Here is a 22,916-nt window from a genome sequence, read left to right as displayed (position 1 = left end):
TTCTCAAAGCGCTTTACAGCCAATGAAGTTCTTTTGGAATTGTAATGTGGGCAACACGGCAGCCAATTTGCGCACAAGCAAGCTCCCGCACACAGCAATGTGATAATTGTTGTGTATCTGTAAAGCATGAACTCCCATGTTCCGCCACCAGGGAGTGCATCCCCTGAAGTCCCAAGGGATCCCAGCATCCCTTGGGAGCACTTTATATAAGCCGGCCCCTAAGGCCTGTTCCTCACTCTGGAGTGTGTTAATAAAGACTGAGGTCACTGTTACTTTAACCTCCCTGTATGCAGTCTCATCCGAGTATACGAATCCAACGCAAAGATGCAGCAAACTGGGCATCCTGGAGAAATTCTTGGAGGTGAGGACTGGGAAGCTTATGTCGAATGGATAGAGCAGTACATTGTAGCCAACGAACTGGACGGAGAAGGAAGCGCTGCAAAAAGGAGAGCGGTCCTCCTCACGGTCTGCGGGGCACCGACCTACAGCCTCATGAAGAATCTTCTGGCTCCGGTGAAACCCACAGATAAGTCGTATGAGGAGCTGTGTACACTGGTTCGGGAGCATCTTAACCCGAGGGAGAGCATGCTGATGGCGAGGTATTGGCTCTACACGTGCCAGCGATCTGAAGGTCAGGAAGTGGCGAGCTATGTCGCCGAGCTAAGGTGACTTGCAGGACAATGTGAGTTTGATGGCTACTTGGAGCAAATGTTCAAGAGACTTTTTTGTACTGAACATTGGCCACGAGACCATCCTACGAAAACTTTTGACTGTAGAGACACCGATCCTCAGTAAGGCCATTACGATGGCACATGCATTTATGTCCACCAGTGATAACACCAAACAAATCTCTCAGCACACAAGTGCGAGCAATGTTCATAAATTAACTGGAACTGTGTTTGCGAGCAGAAATGTACAGGGCAGAAACCACGAGTCTGCAACTGCCAGCAGGCCTCAGGTGACCCAGATGACTCCGAGTCTGCAACAAAGGATGAATGCAAGGCAATTCACACCCTGTTGGCGTTGTGGAGGCTTCCATTCAGCCTATTCATGACACTTCAAAAGGTATGTTTGCAAGAGCTGTGGAACAATGGGGCACCTCCAACGAGCTTGCAGACGAGCTGCAAGCTCTGCAAAACCTGCTAACCACCACGTGGCAGAGGAACATCGGTCCATGGTGGATCAAAGCAATTTCGAGCCTCAGAGGAGGCAGATGCTAAAGTACATGGGGTGCACACATTTTTGACGCAATGTCCACCTATAATGCTAAATGTAAAATTGAATGGCTTACTCGCAGCCATAGAACTGGACACTGGCGCTAGCCAATTCATCATGAGTAAAAAGATGTTTGAGGGAGTGTGGTGTAACAAGGCACTCAGACCAGCCCTGAGCCCCATCCACACGAAACTGAGAACGTACACCAAAGAGTGTATCACTGTTCTGGGCAACGCCATGGTCAAGGTCACTTACGAGGGCACGGTGCATGAACTGCCACTCTGGATTATCTGGGGCGATGGCCCCACACTGCTTGGAAGGAGCTGGCTGGGAAAAATCCACAGGAACTGGGATGACATCCGAGCGCTATCACATGTCGATGAGGCCTCATGTACCCAGGTTCTTAACAAATTTCCTACCCTTTTTGAGCCAGGCTTCCGGGGCGAAGGTGCGGATCCACTTGGTCCCAGAGGCACAACACATTCACCACAAGGCGCGAGCGGTACCTCACATGATGAGGGAGAGAGTGGAAATCGAGCTGGACAGGCTGCAACACGAGGGCATCATCTCCCCAGTGGAATTCAGCGAGTGGGCCAGCCCGATTGTTCCAGTACTCAAAAGTGATGGCACGGTCAGGATTTGCGGCGATTATAAAGTAACGATTAATTGTTTCTCGCTACAGGACCAATACCCGTTACCTAAGGCAGATGACCTATTTGCGATGCTGGCAGGAGGCAAGACGTTCACCAAGCTCGACCTAACTTCGGCCTACATTACGCAGGAGCTGGAGGAGTCTTCGAAGGGCCTCACCTGCATCAACACGCACAAGGGACTGTTCAACTACAACAGATGCCCATTTGGAATTCGATGGCTGCAGCGATCTTCCAGAGAAACATGGAGAGCCTACTCAAGTCGGTACCACGCACGGTGGTTTTTCAGGACGACATATTGGTCACGGGTCGGGACACCGTCGAGCACCTACAAAACCTGGAGGAGGTCCTCCAGTGACTAGATCGCGTAGGGCTGCGGCTGAAGAGGCTGAAATGCGTCTTCATGGCAACAGAAGTGGAGTTTTTGGGGCGAAAGATCATGGCGGACGGCATTCGGCCCACAGACGCCAAGACAGAGGCTATCAGGAACGCGCCCAGGCCACAGAACATCACGGAGCTGCGGTCGTTCCTGGAACTCTTCAACTATTTTGGTAACTTCCTACCGGGGTTAAGCACCCTCTTAGAGCCCCTACATGTGTTATTGCGTAAAGGTGAGAACTGGGTATGGAAAAAAAAAAACAAGTAATTGCTTTTGAGAAAGCCAGAAACATTTAATGCTCCAACAAGCTGTTTGTATTGTATAACCCGTGTAAAAGACTTGTGCTAGCATGTGATGCGTCGTCGTACGGAGTCGGGTGTGTATTACAACAAGTTAACGTTGCAGGGAAGTTGCAACCTGTCGCCTATGCCTCCAGGAGCTTGTCTAAGGCTGAGAGGGCGTACAGCATGATTGAGAAAGAGGCATTAGCTTGTGTGTTCGGGGTAAAGAAAATGCATCAGTACCTGTTTGGCCTCAAATTTGAGCTGGAAACTGATCACAAGCCCCTCACATCCCTGTTCGCTGAAAACAAGAGGATAAATACTAATGCCTCAGCCCGCATACAAAGGTGGGTACTCGCGCTATCAGCGTGTAACTATACCATCCGCCACAGGCCAGGCACGAGAACTGTGCGGATGCTCTCAGTAGGCTACCATTGCCCACCACGGGAGTGGAAATGGCGCAGCCTGCAAACTTGTTAATGGTGGCGCAGCCCGCAGACTTGTTGATGATCATGGAAACATTTGAAAATGATAAATCACCTGTCACGGCTGCCAGATTAGGACTTGGACCAGCCAAGATCCTCTTCTGTACCTAATAAAAAACTGTGTACTGCATGGGAGCTGGGCCAGCAACCCCGTTGAAATGCAAGAGCGAATCAAGCTGTTCCAGCGGCGAAAGGACGAGCTGTCCATTCAGGCAGACAGCCTGTTGTGGGGTAACCACGTAGTGCTACCAAAAAAGGGCAGGGAGATGTTCATCTCGGATCTCCACAACACACACCCGGGTATAGTAATGATGAAAGCGATAGCCAAATCCCACGTGTGGTGGCCCGGTATCGACTCTGACTTAGAGTCCAGTGTACGGCAATGCAGCGTGTGTGCTCAGTTGAGCAATTCGCCCAGAGAGGCACCACTAAGTTTGTGGTCCTGGCCCTCCAGACCATGGTCGAGGATCCATGTCGACTATGTGGGCTCATTTCTCGGTAAAATGTTCCTGGTGGCGGTGGAGGCTTTTTCAAAATAGATTGAATGTGAAATAATGTCGGGAAGCACCGCCACTGCCACCATTGAAAGCCTGAGGGCCATGTTTGCCACCCACGGCCTGCCTGACATACTGGTCAGTGACAACGGGCCATGTTTCACCAGTGCCGAATTTAAAGAACTCATGACCCACAATGAGATCAAACATGTCAACTCGGCCCTGTTTAAACCAGCCTCCAATGGGCAGGCAGAGCGGGCAGTACAAACAATCAATTAGAGTCTTAAACGAGTCATAGAAGGCTCACTCCAAACCCACCTGTTCCGAGTACTGCTCAGCTACCGCACGAGACCCCACATAAGAACATAAGAACATAAGCATTAGGAACAGGAGTAGGCCATCTAGCCCCTCGAGCCTGCTCCGCCATTCAATAAGATCATGGCTGATCTGGCCGTGGACTCAGCTCCACTTACCCGCCCTCTCCCTGTAACCCTTAATTCCCTTATTGGTTAAAAATCTATCTATCTGTGACTTGAATACATTCAATGAGCTAGCCTCAACTGCTTCCTTGGGCAGAGAATTCCACAGATTCACAACCCTCTGGGAGAAGAAATTCCTTCTCAACTTGGTTTTAAATTGGCTCCCCCGTATTTTGAGGCTGTGCCCCCTCGTTGTAGTCTCCCCTACCAGTGGAAACAACCTCTGTGCCTCTATCTTGTCTATCCCTTTCATGATTTTAAATGTTTCTATAAGATCACCCCTCATCCTTCTGAACTCCAACGAGTAAAGACCCAGTCTACTCAATGCATCATCATAAGGTAACCCCCTCATCTCCAGAATCAGCCTAGTGAATCGTCTCTGTACCCCTTCCAAAGCCAGTGTATCCTTCCTTAAGTAAGGTGACCAAAACTGCACGCAATACTCCAGGTGCGGCCTTACCAATACCCTATACAGTTGCAGCAAGAACTCCCTGCTTTTGTACTCCATCCCTGTCGCAATTCCATTTGCCTTCCTGATTACCTGCTGCACCTGCAAACTAACTTTTTGGGATTCATGCACAAGGACCCCCAGGTCCCTCTGCACCTCAGCATGTTGTAATTTCTCCCCATTCAAATAATATTCCCTTTTACTGTTTTTTTTTCCCCAAGGTGGATGACCTCACACTTTCCAACATTGTATTCCATCTGCCAAACCTTAGCCCATTCGCTTAACCGATCCAAATCTCTTTGCAGCCTCTCTGTGTCCTCTACACAACCTGCTTTCCCACTAATCTTAGTGTCATCTGCAAATTTTGTTACACTACACTCTGTCCCCTCTTCCAGGTCATCTATGTATATTGTAAACAGTTGTGGTCCCAGCACCGATCCCTGTGGCACACCACTAACCACCGATTTCCAACCCGAAAAGGACCCATTTATCCCGACTCTCTGCTTTCTGTTCGCCAGCCAATTCTCTATCCATGCTAATACATTTCCTCTGACTCCGCGTACCTCTATCTTCTGCAGTAACTTTTTGTGTGGCACCTTATCGAATGCCTTTTGGAAATCTAAATATACCACATCCATCGGTACACCTCTATCCACCATGCTCGTTATATCCTCAAAGAATTCCAGTAAATTAGTTAAACATGATTTCCCCATCATGAATCCATGCTGCGTCTATTCCTATCTAGATGTCCCGCTATTTCTTCCTTAATGATAGTTTCAAGCATTTTCCCCACTACAGATGTTAAACTAACCGGCCTATAGTTACCTGCCTTTTGTCTGCCCCCTTTTTCTAAACAGAGGCGTTATATTCGCTGCTTTCCAATCCACTGGTACCTCCCCAGAGTCCAGAGAATTTTGGTAGATTATAACGAATGCATCTGCTATAACTTCCACCATCTCTTTTAATACCCTGGGATGCATTTCATCAGGACCAGGGGACTTGTCTACCTTGAGTCCCATTAGCCTGTCCAGCACTACCCCCCCTAGTGATAGTGATTGTCTCAAGGTCCTCCCTTCCCACATTCCTGTGACCAGCAATTTTTGGCATGGTTTTTGTGTCTTCCACTGTGAAGACCGAAGCAAAATAATTGTTTAAGGTCTCAGCCATTTCCACATTTCCCATTATTAAATCCCCCTTCTCATCTTCTAAGGGACCAACATTTACTTTAGTCACTCTTTTCCGTCTTATATATCTGTAAAAGCTTTTACTATCTGTTTTTATGTTTTGCGCAAGTTTACCTTCGTAATCTATCTTTCCTTTCTTTATTGCTTTTTTAGTCATTCTTTGCTGCTGTTTAAAATTTTCCCAATCCTCTAGTTTCCCACTAGCCTTGGCCACCTTATACACATTGGTCTTTGATTTGATACTCTCCTTTATTTCCTTGGTTATCCACGGCTGGTTATCCCTTCTCTTACCGCCCTTCTTTTTCACTGGAATATATTTTTGTTGCGCACTATGAAAGAGCTCCTTAAAAGTCCTCCACTGTTCCTCAATTGTGCCACTGTTTAGTCTGTGTTCCCAGTCTACTTTAGCCAACTCTGCCCTCATCCCACTGTAGTCCCCTTTGTTTAAGCATAGTACGCTCGTTTCTGACACAACTTCCTCACCCTCAATCAGTATTACAAATTCAACCATACTGTGATCACTCATTCCGAGAGGATCTTTTACGAGGAGATCGTTTATTTTTCCTGTCTCATTACACAGGACCAGATCTAAGATAGCTTGCTCTCTTGTAGGTTCTGTTACATACTGTTCTAAGAAACAATCCCGTATGCATTCTATGAATTCCTCCTCCAGGTTACCCCGTGCGAATTGAGTTGACCAATTAATATGTAGGTTAAAATCCACCATAACTACTGCCGTTCCTTTTTCACATGCCTCCATTATTCCCTTGATTATTGCCCGCCCCACCGTGAAGTTATTATTAGGGGGCCTATAAACTACGCCCACCAGTGACTTTTTCCCCTTACTATCTCTAATCTCTACCCACAATGATTCAACATTTTGTTAATTAGAGTCAATATCGTCTCTCACAACTGCCCTAATATCATCCTTTATTAACAGAGCTACCCCACCTCCTTTCCCTTCTTGTCTATCTTTCCGAATCGTCAGATACCCCTGTATGTTTAATTCCCAGTCTTGGCCACCCTGCAACCATGTTTCTGTAATAGCCACCAAATCATACCCATTTGTAATGATTTGTGCCGTCAACTCATTTACTTTGTTTCAAATGCTGCGTGCATTTAGGTAGAGTGTTTTAATCCGAGTTTTTAATCCATGATTTTTAGTTTTGACCCCTCCTGCAGCCCCTTTATATTTAGTGGCCCTTTTTGTTTTTTGCCTTGGGTTTCTCTGCCCTCCACTTTTACTCATCTCCTTTATCTCTTTTGCTTTTGTCTCCTTTTTGTGTCCCTCTGTCCCCCTGCTATATTAGTTTAACTCCTCCCCAACAACACTAGCAAACACTCCCCCCTAGGACATTGGTTCCGGTCCTGCCCAGGTGCAGACCGTCCGGTTTGTACTGGTCCCACCTCCCCCAGAACCGGTTCCAATGCCCCAGGAATTTGAATCTCTCCCTGCTGCACCACTGCTCAAGCCACGTATTCATCTGCGCTATCCTGCGATTCCTACTCTGACTAGCACGTGGCACTGGTAGCAATCCCGAGATTACTACTTTTGAGATCCTACTTTTTAATTTAGCTCCTAGCTCCTTAAATTCGTCTCGTAGGACCTCATCCCTTTTTTTACCTATGTTGTTGGTACCAATGTGCACCACGACAACTGGCTGTTCTCCCTCCCTTTTTAGAATGTCCTGCACCCGCTCCGAGACTTCCTTGACCCTTGCACCAGGGAGGCAACATACCATCCTGGAGTCTCGGTTGCGGCCGCAGAAACGCCTATCTATTCCCCTTACAATTGAATCCCCGATCACTATCGCTCTCCCACTCTTTTTCATGCCCTCCTGTGCAACAGAGCCAGCTACGGTGCCATGAACTTGGCTGCTGCTGCCCTCCCCTGAGGAGTCATCCCCCTCAACAGTACTCAAAGCAGTGTATCTGTCTCACAGCTCACAGGAGTGCCCCCGGTTGAGCTACTCATGAAAAGGACACTTAAAACCAGACTCTCGCTGGTTCACCCCAACCTGCATGATTAGGAAGAGAGCAGGCGGCAGCAACAAAATGTAAACGATGATCGCGCCACTGTGTCACGGGAAATTGATCTGAATGACCCTGTGTATGTGCTAAACTATGGACATGGTCCCAAGTGGATTGCAGGCACGGTGATAGCTAAAGAAGGGAGTAGTGTGTTTGTAGTTAAACTCGACAATGGACAAATTTGCAGAAAGCACCTGGACCAAAAGAGGTTGCGTTTCACAGACTGCTTTGAACAACCCACAGCAGACACCATCTTTTTCGAGCCCACATGCAAAGGATCAACGACACCACCCCGGACCAGGAAATCGAACCCATCACGCCCAACAACCCAGCAAGGCCAGGCTCACCCAGCAGCCCTGCAGGGCCAACAACACGCCAGCCCAGCGAGGGCACAGCCAACACACTAGAACAGACATTTGCACTGAGGCGGTCCACCAGGGAAAGAAAGGATCCCGACCGCCTCACCTTGTAAATAGTTTTCACTTTGACTTTGCGGGGGAGTGATGTTGTGTATCTGTAAAGCATGCACTCCCATGTTCCGCCACCAGGGAGCTCATCCCCTGAAGTCCCAAGGGATCCCAGCATCCCTTGGGAGCACTGTATATAAGCCGGCCCCTAAGGCCTGTTCCTCACTCTGGAGTGTCTTAATAAAGACTGAGGTCACTGTTACTTTAACCTCCCTGTGTGCAGTCTCATCTGTGTTAGAAAGGCAATAATAATGACCAGATAATCTGTTTTTGTTATGTTGATTGAGGGATAAATATTAGCCAGGACACCGGGGATAACTCCCCTGCTCTTCTTTGAAATAGTGCTGTGGGATCTTTTACGTCCACCTGAGGGGGCAGACGGGGCCTCGGATTAACATCTCATCCGAAAGATGGCACCTCCAACAGTCAGGACTCCCTCAGCATTGCACTGGAGTGTCAGTCTAGATTTATGTGCTCAAGTTCCTGGAGTGGGACTTAAACGCACAACCTTCTGACTCAGAGGCAAGTGTGCTAACCACTGATCCACAGCTGACACTGACATATCGGGCACTAGTGTACTGGAATGCATTGTTGCTCTAATACAATGTGCCATGGAATTGTCTCCTTGGAGTGGAAAATTGCCAATGCCACTGCACTATTTGAGAAGGGTAAGAGAGATAAATTATCAGGGCGAAATTCCCCATCGCCCCAATTAGGGGCAGTAACCGACTCTGGGTGGGACTTCCTCTGCCCGGCACGGAAGTCCCACCCCGGCCACAAAATTGCAGTTATCACCCCTCACAGAAAGCTCCACTTCCTGTTGGGATGGGATCAGGGGTGCTACTCTGGTGCGTTCGTCAGCGCTACGTAGCTGGTTCGCGTAGCACTGACTTGTTGCAACACCCCTCCCCTTCTGTTAGAGTGGAAGGCTGCTGCGCACTCTGCCAGGCCTCTGATGGCCTCCACTGGACCACCAGGGTGGCGTGGAGCCGAGGCCGCAGCCAAATGGAGTGCCCGGCTCCACGATGGCAGCCCGGACCATGCCAAAGAAACAAATAAGGGGCCAACCAGTGAGCTGTAAAAAAAATGACGGTGCACGGCACTCCCAACCTCCTCCTTAACTTCCGCCCTGCGAGCGGATAGCGGCCCAGTTCGTGACCTGCGAGGCTGGCACTCACACCATTCTCAGCGGTTTCTTGGGGCGCTGGCCAATTTCCCCTGCGGGCGGAAAGGGGGCAGTGCGCAGCGCTAAAGGGTTGCCTTGCATGGCGATGACTTCCTTGCCAGTTGCACCACGGCCTGGGGTGTTAACAGCTAACAGCCTTACGCTAAACATTAGTAAAACAAAGGTCTTACACCAGCCTGTCCTCGCCGCACAGCGCTGCCCCGCAAACATCAAGATCCACGGCGTAGCCCTGTACAACGTGGACCACTTCCCCTATCTCGGGAGCCTCCTATCAACAAGAACAGAAATTGATGATGAGATCCAACACCGCCTCCAGTGCGCCAGTGCAGCTTCGGATGCCTGAGGAAAAGAGTGTTTGAAGATCAGTCCCTCAAAACTGTCACCAAGCTCATGGTCTACAGGGCCGTAGTAATACCCGCCCTCCTATATGGCTCAGAGACGTGGACCATGTACGGTAGACACCTCAAGTCGCTGGAGAAATACCACCAGCAATGTCTCCGCAAGATCCTGCAAATCCCCTGGGAGGACAGACACACCAACATCAGTGTCCTCGTCCTGGCCAACATCCCCAGCATTGAAGCACTGACCACACTCGATCAGCTCCGCTGGGCAGGCCACATAGTTCGCATGCCAGTCACGAGACTTCCAAAGCAAGCGCTGTACTCGGAACTCGTCCATGGCAAACGAGCCAAAGGCAGGCAGAGGAAACATTACAAGAACCCCCTCAAAGCCTCCCTGATAAAGTGCGATATCCCCACTGACACCTGGGAGTCCTTGGCCATAGACCGCCCTAAGTGGAGGAACTGCATCCGGGAGGGCGCTGAGTTCCTCGAGTATCGTCACCAAGAGCATGCAGAAATCAAGCGCAGGCAGCGGAAGGAGCGTGCAGCAAACCAGGCTCCCTGCCCACCCTTTCCCTCAACGACTATATGCCCCACCTGTGACAGAAACTGTGATTCTCATATTGGACTGAACAGCCACCTAAGAACTCATGTTAAGTAAGATTGGAAGCAAGTCTTCCTCGATCTGGAGGGACTGTCTATGATGATGATTAGTCTAACATCACTTGTGGGGAAGTTACTTAGTATCTGTTATTAGAGACAGTGTGACTCAGCAATTGGAAACATTTGAACTGATCAGAGAGAGCCAGCATTGATTTATTAAGGATAAGTTCTGTCTAACAAATCTAGTTGAACTTTTTTGAGGAGTTAAGTAACGTGGTAGATAAGGTTGTGTCTACGGAAGGCTTTCGACAAGGTTCCACATAATGAAACTTGGAAATGTACTAAACAATGAGGAAGATGGTAACAGACTTCAGGAAGACATAGACTGGTGAAATGGGAAGACACATGACAGATGAAATTTAACGCAGAGAGATGTGAAGTGATACATTTTGGTAGGAAGAATGAGCAGAGGCAATATAAACAACTTTAAAGAGGTTGCAAGAATAGAGACCAAGGGTTTATGCACACTAATCTTTGAAGGTAGCAGGACAAGTTGAGAAGGCTGTTAAAAATGCATATGGGACCATTGGCTTTATAAATGGAGACGAGTACAAAAACAAGGAAGTCACGTTGAACCTTTACAAATCACTGGTTAGGCCACAGCTGGAGTATTGTCTTCAATTCTGAGCACCACATTTTCGGAAGAATGTCAAGGCATTAGGGTGGGTGCAGAGAAGATTTACTAGAATGGTATTGGGGATGAGGGACTTCAGATATGCAGCAAGATTGGAGAAACTGAGGTTGTTCTCTTTGGAGTAGAGAAAGTTAATAGATTTGATTAAGGTGTTCAAAATCATGAATGGTTTTGATATAATAAATAAAGATAAATATAGTAAATAAGGAGAAATTGTTTCCAGTAGCTGAAGAGTTAGTAACCAGAGGACCCAGATTTAAGGCGATTGGCAAAAGAACAGAGGAAACATTTTTTTTTTAATAGCTAGTTTTTGTGATTTGGAATGCACTGCCTGAAAGTGTGATGAAAGCAGATTCATTATATGGGCCTTGGAGGGGGTGCAGTGCAGAGTCACCAGAATGATAGTGGCTGAAAGGATTAAATGATGAGGTCCAGTTTAGACTAGGCTTGTATTCCCTTGAGTATAGGAGATTAAGGGGTGATCTAATTGAGGTGTTTAAGATGATTAAAGGATTTGATAGGGTAGACAGAGAGAAACTATTTCCTCTGCTGGGGAATCCAGAACAAGGAGGTATAACCTTAAAATTAGAGCTAGGCTGTTCAGGGTTGTTGTGAGAAATTACTTGTTCTCACAAAGGGTAGTGGAAATCTGGAACTCTATACCCCCAAGAAGCTGTTATGGCTGGGGGCGGGGGGGGCGTCAGTTAAAAATGTCAAAACTGAGGTGGATTAATTTTTGTTAGGCACGGGTATTAAGGCGGGTAGATGGAGTTGAGATACAGGTCAGCCATGATCTAATTGAATGGCGAAACAGGCTCAAGGGGGTGACTGGTTTACTCTTGTTCCTAATGGTAAGGTGCCAAATTTAAGATTCCAATTTCCTGACACTGAATATTTCAGCTCAAGTATTCCATTTAGCTGAAGAACAGAATGATGACACTGAGCAAGAAGTAGGTACTTTGCCAGCAGGTCGGACTTGAAATGGAAGCCAGATCTTCCTGGGCCATTAGTACACTCCTAATTGTTGAGTCCAAAACACAAGTGTAGATCTGAGGCAGCCAGCCATCTGCTCGGGTTGATGGAAGAGTGATCTTACTCTGCTGCAAAATTGTTGACATGAATAATTTGGCATGTGACACTAGATATCATAATTTGTAAACCTTGCAAGTGTGTAAGATCACCTACTGGCTCTTTACCAGACTTATAGGCCATGCTGACAAAGGTGTAAATTAATTTTAGCTTCACCTACTGCTCAGCTTGAGGGCCATTGAAAGGACCTGTTGGAACTTTGTTCAGTGATGATTGACATTTTAAGAAAGCTTTTAAATAAATACCTAATGATTATATATTAGCAATAACATTAATGCATGTTATGTACTAATGCTAAAACAAATGGCATTCTTTGTATCACACCTTAAAATACTCTACTCCCGTAGCAATTAATAATGCCCAAACCTTTTTCTGTTATTTGCCACTGGTTCACTAAGAAGTTTTTTAAAAAGTTTTATATTTCACCAGTCTGTGCATTAATTGCTTCATTGTTTCCAAAGATCAGTCACTGATACTTCAGTGTCTTCTTAATTATATCACTGGATGAAATTAAGGTACGAGGGACATGAAGTAAAACCTGCAAGAAATACTTGCCCAGTGTGATCAGGTGGGGATTTGAAACATGTTTATTCAACGTTATTAGTCAACCTATGACAATCTAGAAAATCTCATACACAATTCGCTTAAGCCTAGGATATTGCTATAATGATGCAAGAAAACACATGGCGGCATCAATGTTCCAAAACATTTTACTTTTTATTTTTAAAATCAAATATAACAATAAAAAATTACCTTCCCCATGTGTGAATTTTGCAGAAATGGAACTGAGACAAAACTAATACTGTCATAGGAATTTAGTCCGCTGCAAATATTTGCCTACTTTTGTTGAGCTCTCGCATGCTCTATCATTCGTAAGAACATAAGAAATAGGAGCAGGAGTCGGCCATACAGCCCCTCGAGCCTGCTCCGCTATTTAATACGATCATGGTTGATCTGATCATGGGCTCAGCTCCACTTCCCTGCTCGCTCCCCACAACCTTTATTCTCTTATCGCTCAAAAACCTGTATCTCCGCCTTAAATATATTCAGTGACCAGCTTCCACAGCTCTCTGGGGCAGAGAATTCCACAGATTTACAACCCTCTGAGAGAAGAAATTCCTAATTTCAGTTTTAAATGGGCGGTCCCCTTATTCTGACACTATGTTCCCTAGTTCTAGTTTTTCTGATGAGTGGAAATATCCTCTCTGCATCCACTTTGTCGAGGCCTCTCATTATCTTACATGTTTCGATAAGATCACCTCTCATTCTTCTGAACTCCAATGAGTAGAGGCCCAACCTACTCAACCTATCTTCATAAGTCAACCCCCTCATCTCCAGAATCAATCTAGTGAACCTTCTCTGAACAGCCTCCAATGCAAATATATCTTTCCTTAAATACAAGACCAAAACTGTATGCAGTACTCTAGGTGTGGTCTCACCAATACCCTGTACAATGTAGGGGGTTTATTTAATCTTGGATAATGTCATTGTGATGGAAGGTACAATGTATGGTAGAGTTAGCATATCTGAGAGATTTTTTATTAATTAATGATGCAAAAATATAAGGAGAATTCATTAATGTGTAAAAAGTAAGCCACAAAAGATAGCATATGAGCCATCTAGCTGTGGCGATGCTTTAAAATCTTCCTGTTTACTAAGCACGCTAATGTCAGGTCTGACCTGGAGTAAATACTTGCTTCTTAATTTGACTGTGTAGTTTCAGAGTATTGCTTGGATTCCTCATGAATGACCTGCAAGAATCTATTACAAACCAGAATGAGCTAACTTTCCTCAATCCATTTAAGGATATTGGACAACATTTTATACCAGACTAAAATTACTTAGCAGAGGAAAATATGGACCTAAAGTGAGGTGTCGAGACAGATCCAAATGGAAGTATGCTGTTTGCAGCCAGTTTTCCTAAATTAGCTGATTTACAATTTTAGCTGCAGATTTAGATGGGTTCAGGAAGCATACTGTTGGTGAGAGTGGAAAATTTTGTGGAAGTAAAATTGGGGACAGTTAAAGAGGAGTGCCAGAATATGGGGACACAAATTCTGCTAGCCTTTGAAAAGGCTCAGAAAGACTCAATGCTTTACCGATCCTGAAAGAGAGTAGACAGTAAAAAAGATAGGCAAAAATAAAGGAAACCTGGGACACAGTCACAAAATCTGCAGGCATGTAATGGAACAAACTCATACCTGGTCCCATTTGACAACTGCTGAAGTGGAGATGTGCTATATGAAGTGGCTTTGAGGAGGGTGGTTCTCTCTGCCACTCCATGACATCATGCCATAGTTCAGCATTACATCATGCCTGCAAACCTGTAGAGCCATGTTTCAGCCTATAACTGATCGTTATTTTCACTGGATATACCAGCCCTATGCTCCATGTACCTTGGCTAGTGTTCTTCAAGCTTTGTAACTAGCTTTCTCCTAATTTGAACACTGAAAAAACAGTTCCTCAAGGACATTGCTAGGTAAGCATGGCAGAACCTGCAGATATTGTTGCTGATACCTTGGCAGTACATCTAATCAGAGTATTCTAGCTGTTGTTTATTCTTTCATGCAATCCCACTAAATGCAAGACATCGATGTGGTATAAGTCAGGAGTGTAATGGAATACTCTCCACTTGCCTGGATAAATGCAGCTCCAACAACACTCAAGAAGCTCGATACCATCCAGGACAAAACATCCTGCTTGATTGGCACCCCATTCACCATCTTCAACATTCACTCCCTCTACCACCGGCGCACCTTGGCTGCAGTGTGTACCATCTACAAGATGCACTGCAGCAACTTACCAAGGCTTTTTTGACAGCACCTCCCAAACTCTACCACCTAGGAGGACAAGGGAAGCAGGCACGTGGGAAAACCATCACATGCAAGTTCCCCTCCAAGTCACACACCATCCTGACTTGGAAATATATCACTACTCCTTCATTGTCCCTGGGTCGAAATCCTGGAACTCAATCCCTAACAGCACTGTGGGAGTACCTTCACCACACTGGCTGCAGCGGTTCAAGAAAGCGACTCATTACCTTCTCAAGGGCAATTATGGATGGACAATAAATGGCTGCCTTGCCAGCGACGCCCACATCCCAGGAACAAATTTAAAAAAACGACTGTTATTTGCTGTGCTTCCACAGAAGCCTCCAATGCTGCTGGTCCCGACTGCCCAGAACTGCGGACACAGTGCAAAATGGGTGGCATTCTCAGAGACTTTTTCTTTTCCTGGCTGCCCAATTTATCTTTCTACACTGGCCGGCTGAAGCAGAAAATCCAGACTTGTGTAAGCAGTCACATCTGGAGACTGCAGTATCAGGGTTGGTGCCACTGTCTGGCCAATAAAGGAACTGCACTCATGGATTTTGTTTCAAAGGAGGCTAAGAGTAAGCAGTTGTGAAGTCTGTTCTTGGAGGGTCACTTAGCACCAACACCCACACTACCTGCCAAAAGAAGAAAGCAGACAAGAATTTAAATGCCACCATGACATTTGAAACTGAATTCAATAAATCTGGTAACTTGTGGACTCGCACCACAGCAATGAACATGGAAAGTTTGCCAGATTGCTGTAAAAATCCAACCGGTTCACAAATGTCCTTGAGGAAAGGGAAGGCAGCCATCTTAATCCAGTTTGGCATACACGTGACTTAAATCAACACCAAATGGCTGACTCTTAACTGCCCTCTGAAGTGGCCCAGTGAGCCACTCAATAGTCCATTCATTCTCAGTAGGTGATGAGCAATACATACAGCATTGCCAGCATCATCCACGTTCTGAGGACAAATAATACAAAAAGATGTGTAAACTCTTGATACAATTAGAAATGGACGGATTATTATTCAGCCTGCTAAAGCTATCTTTCCATTTTAAAAGTACATTGAAATGTTGTTTTAGTGGAAGCAGGGATACTTAGTTTCATTTTACTCCCTGTATTGGGATATTTGATGTGGAATCTGCCAATTTTTTTATATTTCCAAAGTTTCTTTACCAACCTTTTTGTAAAATTGCTGATTCTGCCCTTGGCTCCCAATGCTCATTTTCAGATGATGGGAACCTGTTGCTGTTTGAGAGAAGGGCTAACTTCACATTGTTGACGAGATCAGTCTCCATACCGCTGATGCAGGGCATAGACAATCTACAGGCAGAAACCTGAAATTGTCAACATTGCAATTTTGGAGCTTCTAGAGTACCAAGCAATGAAAAGATCTTTCACTTCTGTAGAAAATGCTATTTTTAATGCGTGATGTTTCAGAACAATAACATTTATATGGTCAGGTATTACAGATATTTTGTGTTACTTTCTATTAAAGGTACACTGCAGGAGCTGATCTCTCACACAGTAGTGCATTGGGCCCAGGAAGCCTTCATCCAGAATCCTGAACTGGTGCGGTTGATGTTCAGCTTGCTCCACAGACAGTACGATGGTGTTGGAGAGCTTATCCGTGCTATGCCTAAGGCCTATATCATTAATGCTACATCTGTGGAGGACACCATGAATTTGCTGGAATGCCTGGGTCAGATCCGCTCATTGCTCATTGTCCAAATGGGTCCAGAAGAAGAGAGGCTTATGATCCAGAGCATTGGGTATGTAAAATAAATTATTTCATAGGATTACATAGAATATGCAGCACAGAAACAGGTCATTCGGCCCAACCAGTCCATGTCAAAGTTTATGCTCCACTTGAGCCTCTTTCCGTCTTTCCTCATCTAACATTATCAGCAAAACTCTCAATTCCCTTCTCCCTCATATGCTTATCCAGCCTCCCTTTAAATGCATTTATACGATACATCTCAACTACAAGTTCCACGTTCTCGCCACTCTCTGGGTAAAGATTGATTTCTTGGTGACTATCTTATATTGATGACCTCTAGTTTTCCTCTTCCCCACAAGTGGAAACACTCTGTCTGTGTCGACTCTATCAAACCTCTTAATAATTTTAAAGACCTCTATTAGGTCGCCCCCTTAAGAGAAAAGAGACACAGACTGTTGGGTATAACATTGCAGTTCTGGTATCATCCTTGTACATCTTTTTTTCACCCTCTTCAGTGCCTCTATATCCTTTTTATAATATGGTAGATATTTTCCAAGTAATATGTGACCTTTTTTCTTATCAAAATCTAATGCCTCACACTTATATATGTTGAATTAATTTGCTGATTATATACTCATTCTGCAAGTTTATTAATGACTTCTTGTAATTTGTTGCAGTCATCCTCCGTATTTATTTCCCACTCCACTCTGCCCCAGCCAATTTGGTGATATTGCCAAATTTAGAATTTTTTTGGTTTTGATTCCAAAGTGTAAATCGTTAATATAAATTGTGAACAACATATCTCTCCGTTACCCACAAAATACGCCTGAAGCCCTCGCTTGTCCGACCACACCAGTCCTTCCCAACAACCCTGCACGATCTATTCTTCCCCTGACCGCGACATCACCCTCCAATCACGAATTCCCCCTCCCGATCGTGATCTCCCCCACTTTCACGGCCACGATTTTCCTCCCCTGACCGCGAACATCTGTCCCCCATCCGCGATCTCTCTTCCGCCCCCCCCCCGCCCCCACATCTCCGACCACGATCTCTCCCTCCTTCCTCTCTGCTCCCTGACTGTGGGCTTATACTGGCTTTCCCACTTTAGAGGCAGGCAGCCATCTTTCTGGCAGGTAACTTGGTGAAAAATTTTTAAATGCGTCCTGTTGTTAATTTCAGCAGGATATTGGGGAAACCCGTACTTCCGAGTCTCCCGTCCGGAACTCCTCCCTGTTCCCTCCCCATAAATATCAGGCCAGTGTATAACTAAGGAAATCCTTGCATGTTATAACTGTAGCTCAAAGAAATAGTAACCTGTGAGTACTCTTTTCCCTTTGTGCCAACTTTGCAGATCAGTCATCTAATCTAACACTAAATTACTGTTCAAGAGCTTTTTGGGGTTGACCGGAATCTAAATATGATTCTATTCTATGACATTTTTATTTTATTTTATTTTGCTCTTTGAAGGATGCCAGTACAGTGGAATGTAGTTTTCTACAGAAGCAAACACTCCTAATCTAGGTATACCAGAGGCCAGAAGATTAAAGCTCTCTTCTTTACCTTAGAAAACACTTTAATCCCATTATGGAGTTGTCCAGCAAATGTGATTTTCATCCCTCCATTTCTCGTATAGAAACAGATTTATCTGGGGTACCAGGCCAAATGAGTCCCACCGCCTCCCACCCCTGCCCTCAAAACCCCAAATTCTGCCCCATCATAAGAACATAAGAAATAGGAGCAAGTGAAGCCATACGGCCCCTCGAGCCTGCTCCGCCATTTAATACGATCATAGCTGATCCGATCGTGGACTCAGGTCCACTTCCCTGCCCATTGTCCATAACCTCTTATCGTTTAAGAAACTGTCTATTTCTGTCTTAAATTTATTCAATGTCCCAGCTTCCACAGCTCTCTGAGGCAGCGAATTCCACAACCCTCTGAGAGAAGAAATTTTTCCTCATCTCAGTTTTAAATGGGCGACCCCTTATTCTAAGATTATGCCCTCTAGTCCTAGTCTCCCCTATCAGTGGAAACATCCTCTTTGCATCCACCTTGTCAAGCTCCCTCATAATCCTATATGTTTCGATAAGATCACCTCTCATTCTTCTGAATTCCAGTGAGTAGAGGCCAACCTACTCAACCTTTCCTCATAAGTCAACCCCCTCATCCCCGGAATCAACCTAGTGAACCTTCTCTGAACTGCCTCCAAAGCAAGTATATCCTTTCGTAAATATGGAAACCAAAACTGCATGCAGTATTCCAGTTGTGGCCTCACCAATACCCTGTATAACTGTAGCAAGACTGCCCTGCTTTTATACTTCATCCCCTTTGCAATAAAGGCCAAGATTCAATTGGCCTTCCTGATCACTTGCTGTAACTGCATACTAACCTTTTGTGTTTTATGCACAAGCACCCCCAGGTCCCGCTGTACTGCAACACTTTGCAATCTTTCTCTATTTAAATAATAACTTGCTCTTTGATTTTTTTTTCTGCCAAAGTGCATGACCTCACACTTTCCAACATTATACTCCATCTGCCAAATTTTTGCCCACTCACTTAGCCTGTTTATGTCCTTTTGCAGATTTTTTGTGTTATACATCATCATCTGGCAGAAAATGCTTACCAAAAACTTAGTGAAGATTATACACTATTATTCACCGAAAGTTCCCATAGAAAAACCAAAACAACCACCAATCCCTACATCTCCGTTCAAAAAATATATCAGGGCATCACTTTGAGTGAAGGAGGAGGGATTGTGATTCTTGTAGAATTCCTGTGACTGAGAATAGAGTTACAATGACTAGTAATAGTCTGTTATACCACAAGCAAGCACAGAATTAGAATTTCAAAATAAATATAAAGTAATATTGTTTAATAAATATAAATCATAGTTTAAAAAATTATACTATGATACTACTAATAATTACAATTTAACCTGCGATAGAATTTTAACAGTACATATTTTCATGAAGGTAGAAGGAGAACATCCTTTTTACAAATGGTTATTTTTTTTTATTGCTTTGCAGAAACATTATGAACAATAAAGTCTTCTATCAGCATCCAAACTTGATGCGTGCTTTGGGCATGCATGAAACTGTTATGGAAGTAATGGTGAATGTGTTGGGAGGTGGCGATTCTAAGGTACAAATCTGACTTTAACTCTGTTAAACTGAGTTCTACACAAAATATATTTTACGTTTTGTCATAATTTGTCACATCTCATTGCACAAAAAATATCCAGGGCTTCAATTACATTTTGCTTTCCACAGGTGGGGCACATTATTTTAGCAGCTGGGTGAAGCCATCAATATATCAATATAGAATCTTGCATCTAGTTCATGTTTTGTCACACTTCAGGCAGCATACCTACGGGTGGAACATATCAATCATAAACCACAAAGCCTCCAATAATAATTAAGGATGTATGAAGTAGGCCAATCTGCTAAATAATAATTTTTTTTAATACTCCAAACATATATTTATGAAAATTATTTTGCAAGCCATCTTGGACTCTTACTAAGCTGAGAACCTAGAAATAAAGTTTGCAATATGTTAAGCACACAAAAAGTCTCTCAACCCTGGAATCATTCTTGTAAATCTTTTCAGCACGCTCTCTTAAGACCTTCACATCCTCCCTAAAGTGTGGTACCCAGAATTGGATACAATATTCCTGTTGAAGCCGAACCACTATTATAAAGGTTCATCATAACTTCCTTGCTTTTGTACTCTCTCCTTCTATTTATAAAGCCCAGAATCCCCTTTGCTTTCTCATAGGCTTATCTAACTGCCCCTTAAATGCATCCATACTATTTGCTTCAACCAATCCCTGTGGTAGCGAGTTCCACATTCTCACCACTCTCTATTTGATGTCTCGGTGACTATCTTATATTGATGGCCTCTAGTTAAGGTCTTCCCCACGTGGAAGCGCTCTATCAAAACCTTTCATAATTTTAAAGACCTCTATTAGGTCACCCCTCAGCCTTCTCTTTTCAAGCGAAGAGACCCAGCCTGTTCGTCCTTTACTGATAAGTGTACCCTCGCATTTCTGGAATCATCCTTGTAAATCTTCTCTGCACCCTCTCGAGTACCTCTGTATCCTTTTAGTAATATTGCAACCAGAATTGCACACAGTACTCCAAATGTGGTTTAACCAAGGTTTGATACAAGTTTAGCATAACTTCTCTACTTTTCAATTCTATCTCTCTAGAAATAAACCTAAGTGCTTGATGTGGTTTTTTTTATGGCCTTGTTAACCTGTGTCGATACTTTTTGCTCCTCTACCCTATTTAGATTCTTATTTTCCAAGTAATATGTGACCTCATTTTTCTTACTAAAAAGTAATACCTCACATTTATCTGTGTTGAATTTCATTTGTCAATTATATGCCCATTCTGCAAGTTTATTACTGTCTTCTTGTAATCAGTATTAGCTATCTCCCAATTTACTGTCATCTGCAAATTTAAAAATTGTGTTTTTGATTCCAAAGTCTAAATCGTTAATATAAATTGTGAACAAGTGGTCCCAATACCAATCCTTGTGGAACACCACTTTCCACCTTCTGCCACTCTGAATAGCTACTCTTTACCCTTACTCTCTGCCATAATGGTATGATTGCTGAGTATGAGCGGTGGCTAGTGAGATGGGGAAGTGGACATTATAACATAAGAAATAGGATCAGGAGCAGGCCACCTGGCCCTTTGAGCTTGCTCCGCCATTCAATAAGATCATGGCTGATCTGATCATGGACTCAGCTCCACTTCCCCGCCCGCTTTCCGTAACTCTTTATTCCCTTATCGCTCAAAAATCTGTCTATCTCTGTCTTAATTATATTCAATGACCCAGCCTCCACAGCTCTCTGGGGCAGCAAATTCCATAGATTTACAACCCTTTGAGAGAAGAAATTCCTCCTCATCTCAGCTTTAAATGGGCGGCCTCTTATTCTGAGACTAATATCTTGTATGTTTCGATAAGATCATCTCTCATTCAGGAAATTGTTAAGGAAATTGATTGGATTGAAGGCCGATAAATCCCCAAGGCCTGATGGTCTGCATCCCAGAGTACTTAAGGAAGTGGCCCCAGAAATAGTGGATGCATTGGTGGTCATTTCCCAACACTCTGTAGACTTTGGATCAGTTCCTATGGAGGGTAGCTAATGTAACCCCACTTTTTAAAAAAGGAGGGAGAGAGAAAACAGGGAATTATAGACCGGTTAGCCTGACATCAGTAGTGGGGAAAATGTTGGAATCAATTATTAAAGATGTAATAGCAGCATTTGGAAAGCAGTGACAGGATCGGTCCAAGTCAGCATGGATTTACGAAAGGGAAATCGTGCTTGACAAATCTAGAATTTTTTGAGGATGTAACTAGTAGAGTGGACAAGGGAGGACCAGTGGATGTGGTGTATTTGGACTTTCAAAAGGCTTTTGACAAGGTCCCACACAAGAGATTAGTGTGCAAAATTAAAGCACATGGTATTGGGGGTAATATATTGACAGACAGAAAGCAAAGAGTGGGAATAAATGGGTCCTTTTCAGAATGGCAGGCAGTGACTAGTGGGGTACTGCAAGGTTCAGTGCTGGGACCCCAGCTCTTTACAATATACATTAATGATTTGGACGAAGGAATTGCATGTAATATCTCCAAGTTTGCAGGTGACACTAAGCTGGGTGGCAGTGTGAGCTGTGAGGAGGATGCTAAGAGGCTGCAGGGTGACTTGGACAGGTTAGGTGAGTGGGCAAATGCATGCAGATGCAGTATAATGTAAATAAATGTGAGGTTATCCACTTTGGTGGCAAAAACATGAAGGCAGAATATTATTTGAATGGTGACAGATCAGAAAAAGGGGAGGTGCAATGAGACCTGGGTGTTATGGTCCATCAGTCATTGAAAATTGGCATGCAGGTACAGCAGGCAGTGAAGAAGGCAAATGGCATGTTGGCCTTCATAGCGAGGATTTGAGATTAGGAGCAGGGAGGTCTTACTGCAGTTGTACAGGGCCTTGGTGAGGCCACACCTTGAATATTGTATACAGTTTCGGTTTCCTAAACTGAGGAAGGACATTCTTGCTATTGAAGGAGTGCAGCGAAGGTTCACCAGACTGATTCCTGGGATGGCAGGACTGACATATGAAGAAAGACTGGATCGACTAGGCTTATATTCACTGGAATTTAGAAAAATGAGAGGGGATCTCATAGAAACATATAACATTCTGACAGGATTGGACAGGTTAGATGCAGGAAGAATGTTCCCGATGTTGGGGAAGTCCTTAGTCACAGTCTAAGGATAAGGGGTAAGCCATTTAGGACTGAGATGAGGAGAAACTTCTTCACTCAGAGAATTGTGAACCTGTGGAATTC

At 44.5% G+C, this 22,916-nt stretch overlaps 1 protein-coding gene across 5 annotated transcripts in view; it reads left to right on the top strand.

Moving 5' to 3' along the window:
- Window positions 1-22,916, top strand: part of LOC139239218 (ryanodine receptor 1-like) — a 506,468-nt gene that overhangs the window by 195,566 nt on the left and 287,986 nt on the right. For all 5 annotated transcript variants that reach the window (XM_070867899.1, XM_070867895.1, XM_070867896.1 and 2 more), the window contains exons 39-40: window positions 16,342-16,615; window positions 19,587-19,701. In XM_070867899.1, the coding sequence (XP_070724000.1) occupies window positions 16,342-16,615; window positions 19,587-19,701 (389 nt within the window). The remainder of the gene's footprint in view (window positions 1-16,341; window positions 16,616-19,586; window positions 19,702-22,916) is intronic.

The sequence above is a fragment of the Pristiophorus japonicus genome, chromosome 26 (assembly GCF_044704955.1).
Source record: "Pristiophorus japonicus isolate sPriJap1 chromosome 26, sPriJap1.hap1, whole genome shotgun sequence".
Lineage (NCBI taxonomy): Eukaryota > Metazoa > Chordata > Chondrichthyes > Pristiophoridae > Pristiophorus > Pristiophorus japonicus.
The sequence above is the reverse complement of the archived record's forward strand: the minus strand, read 5'-3'. Positions and strand labels throughout refer to the sequence as shown.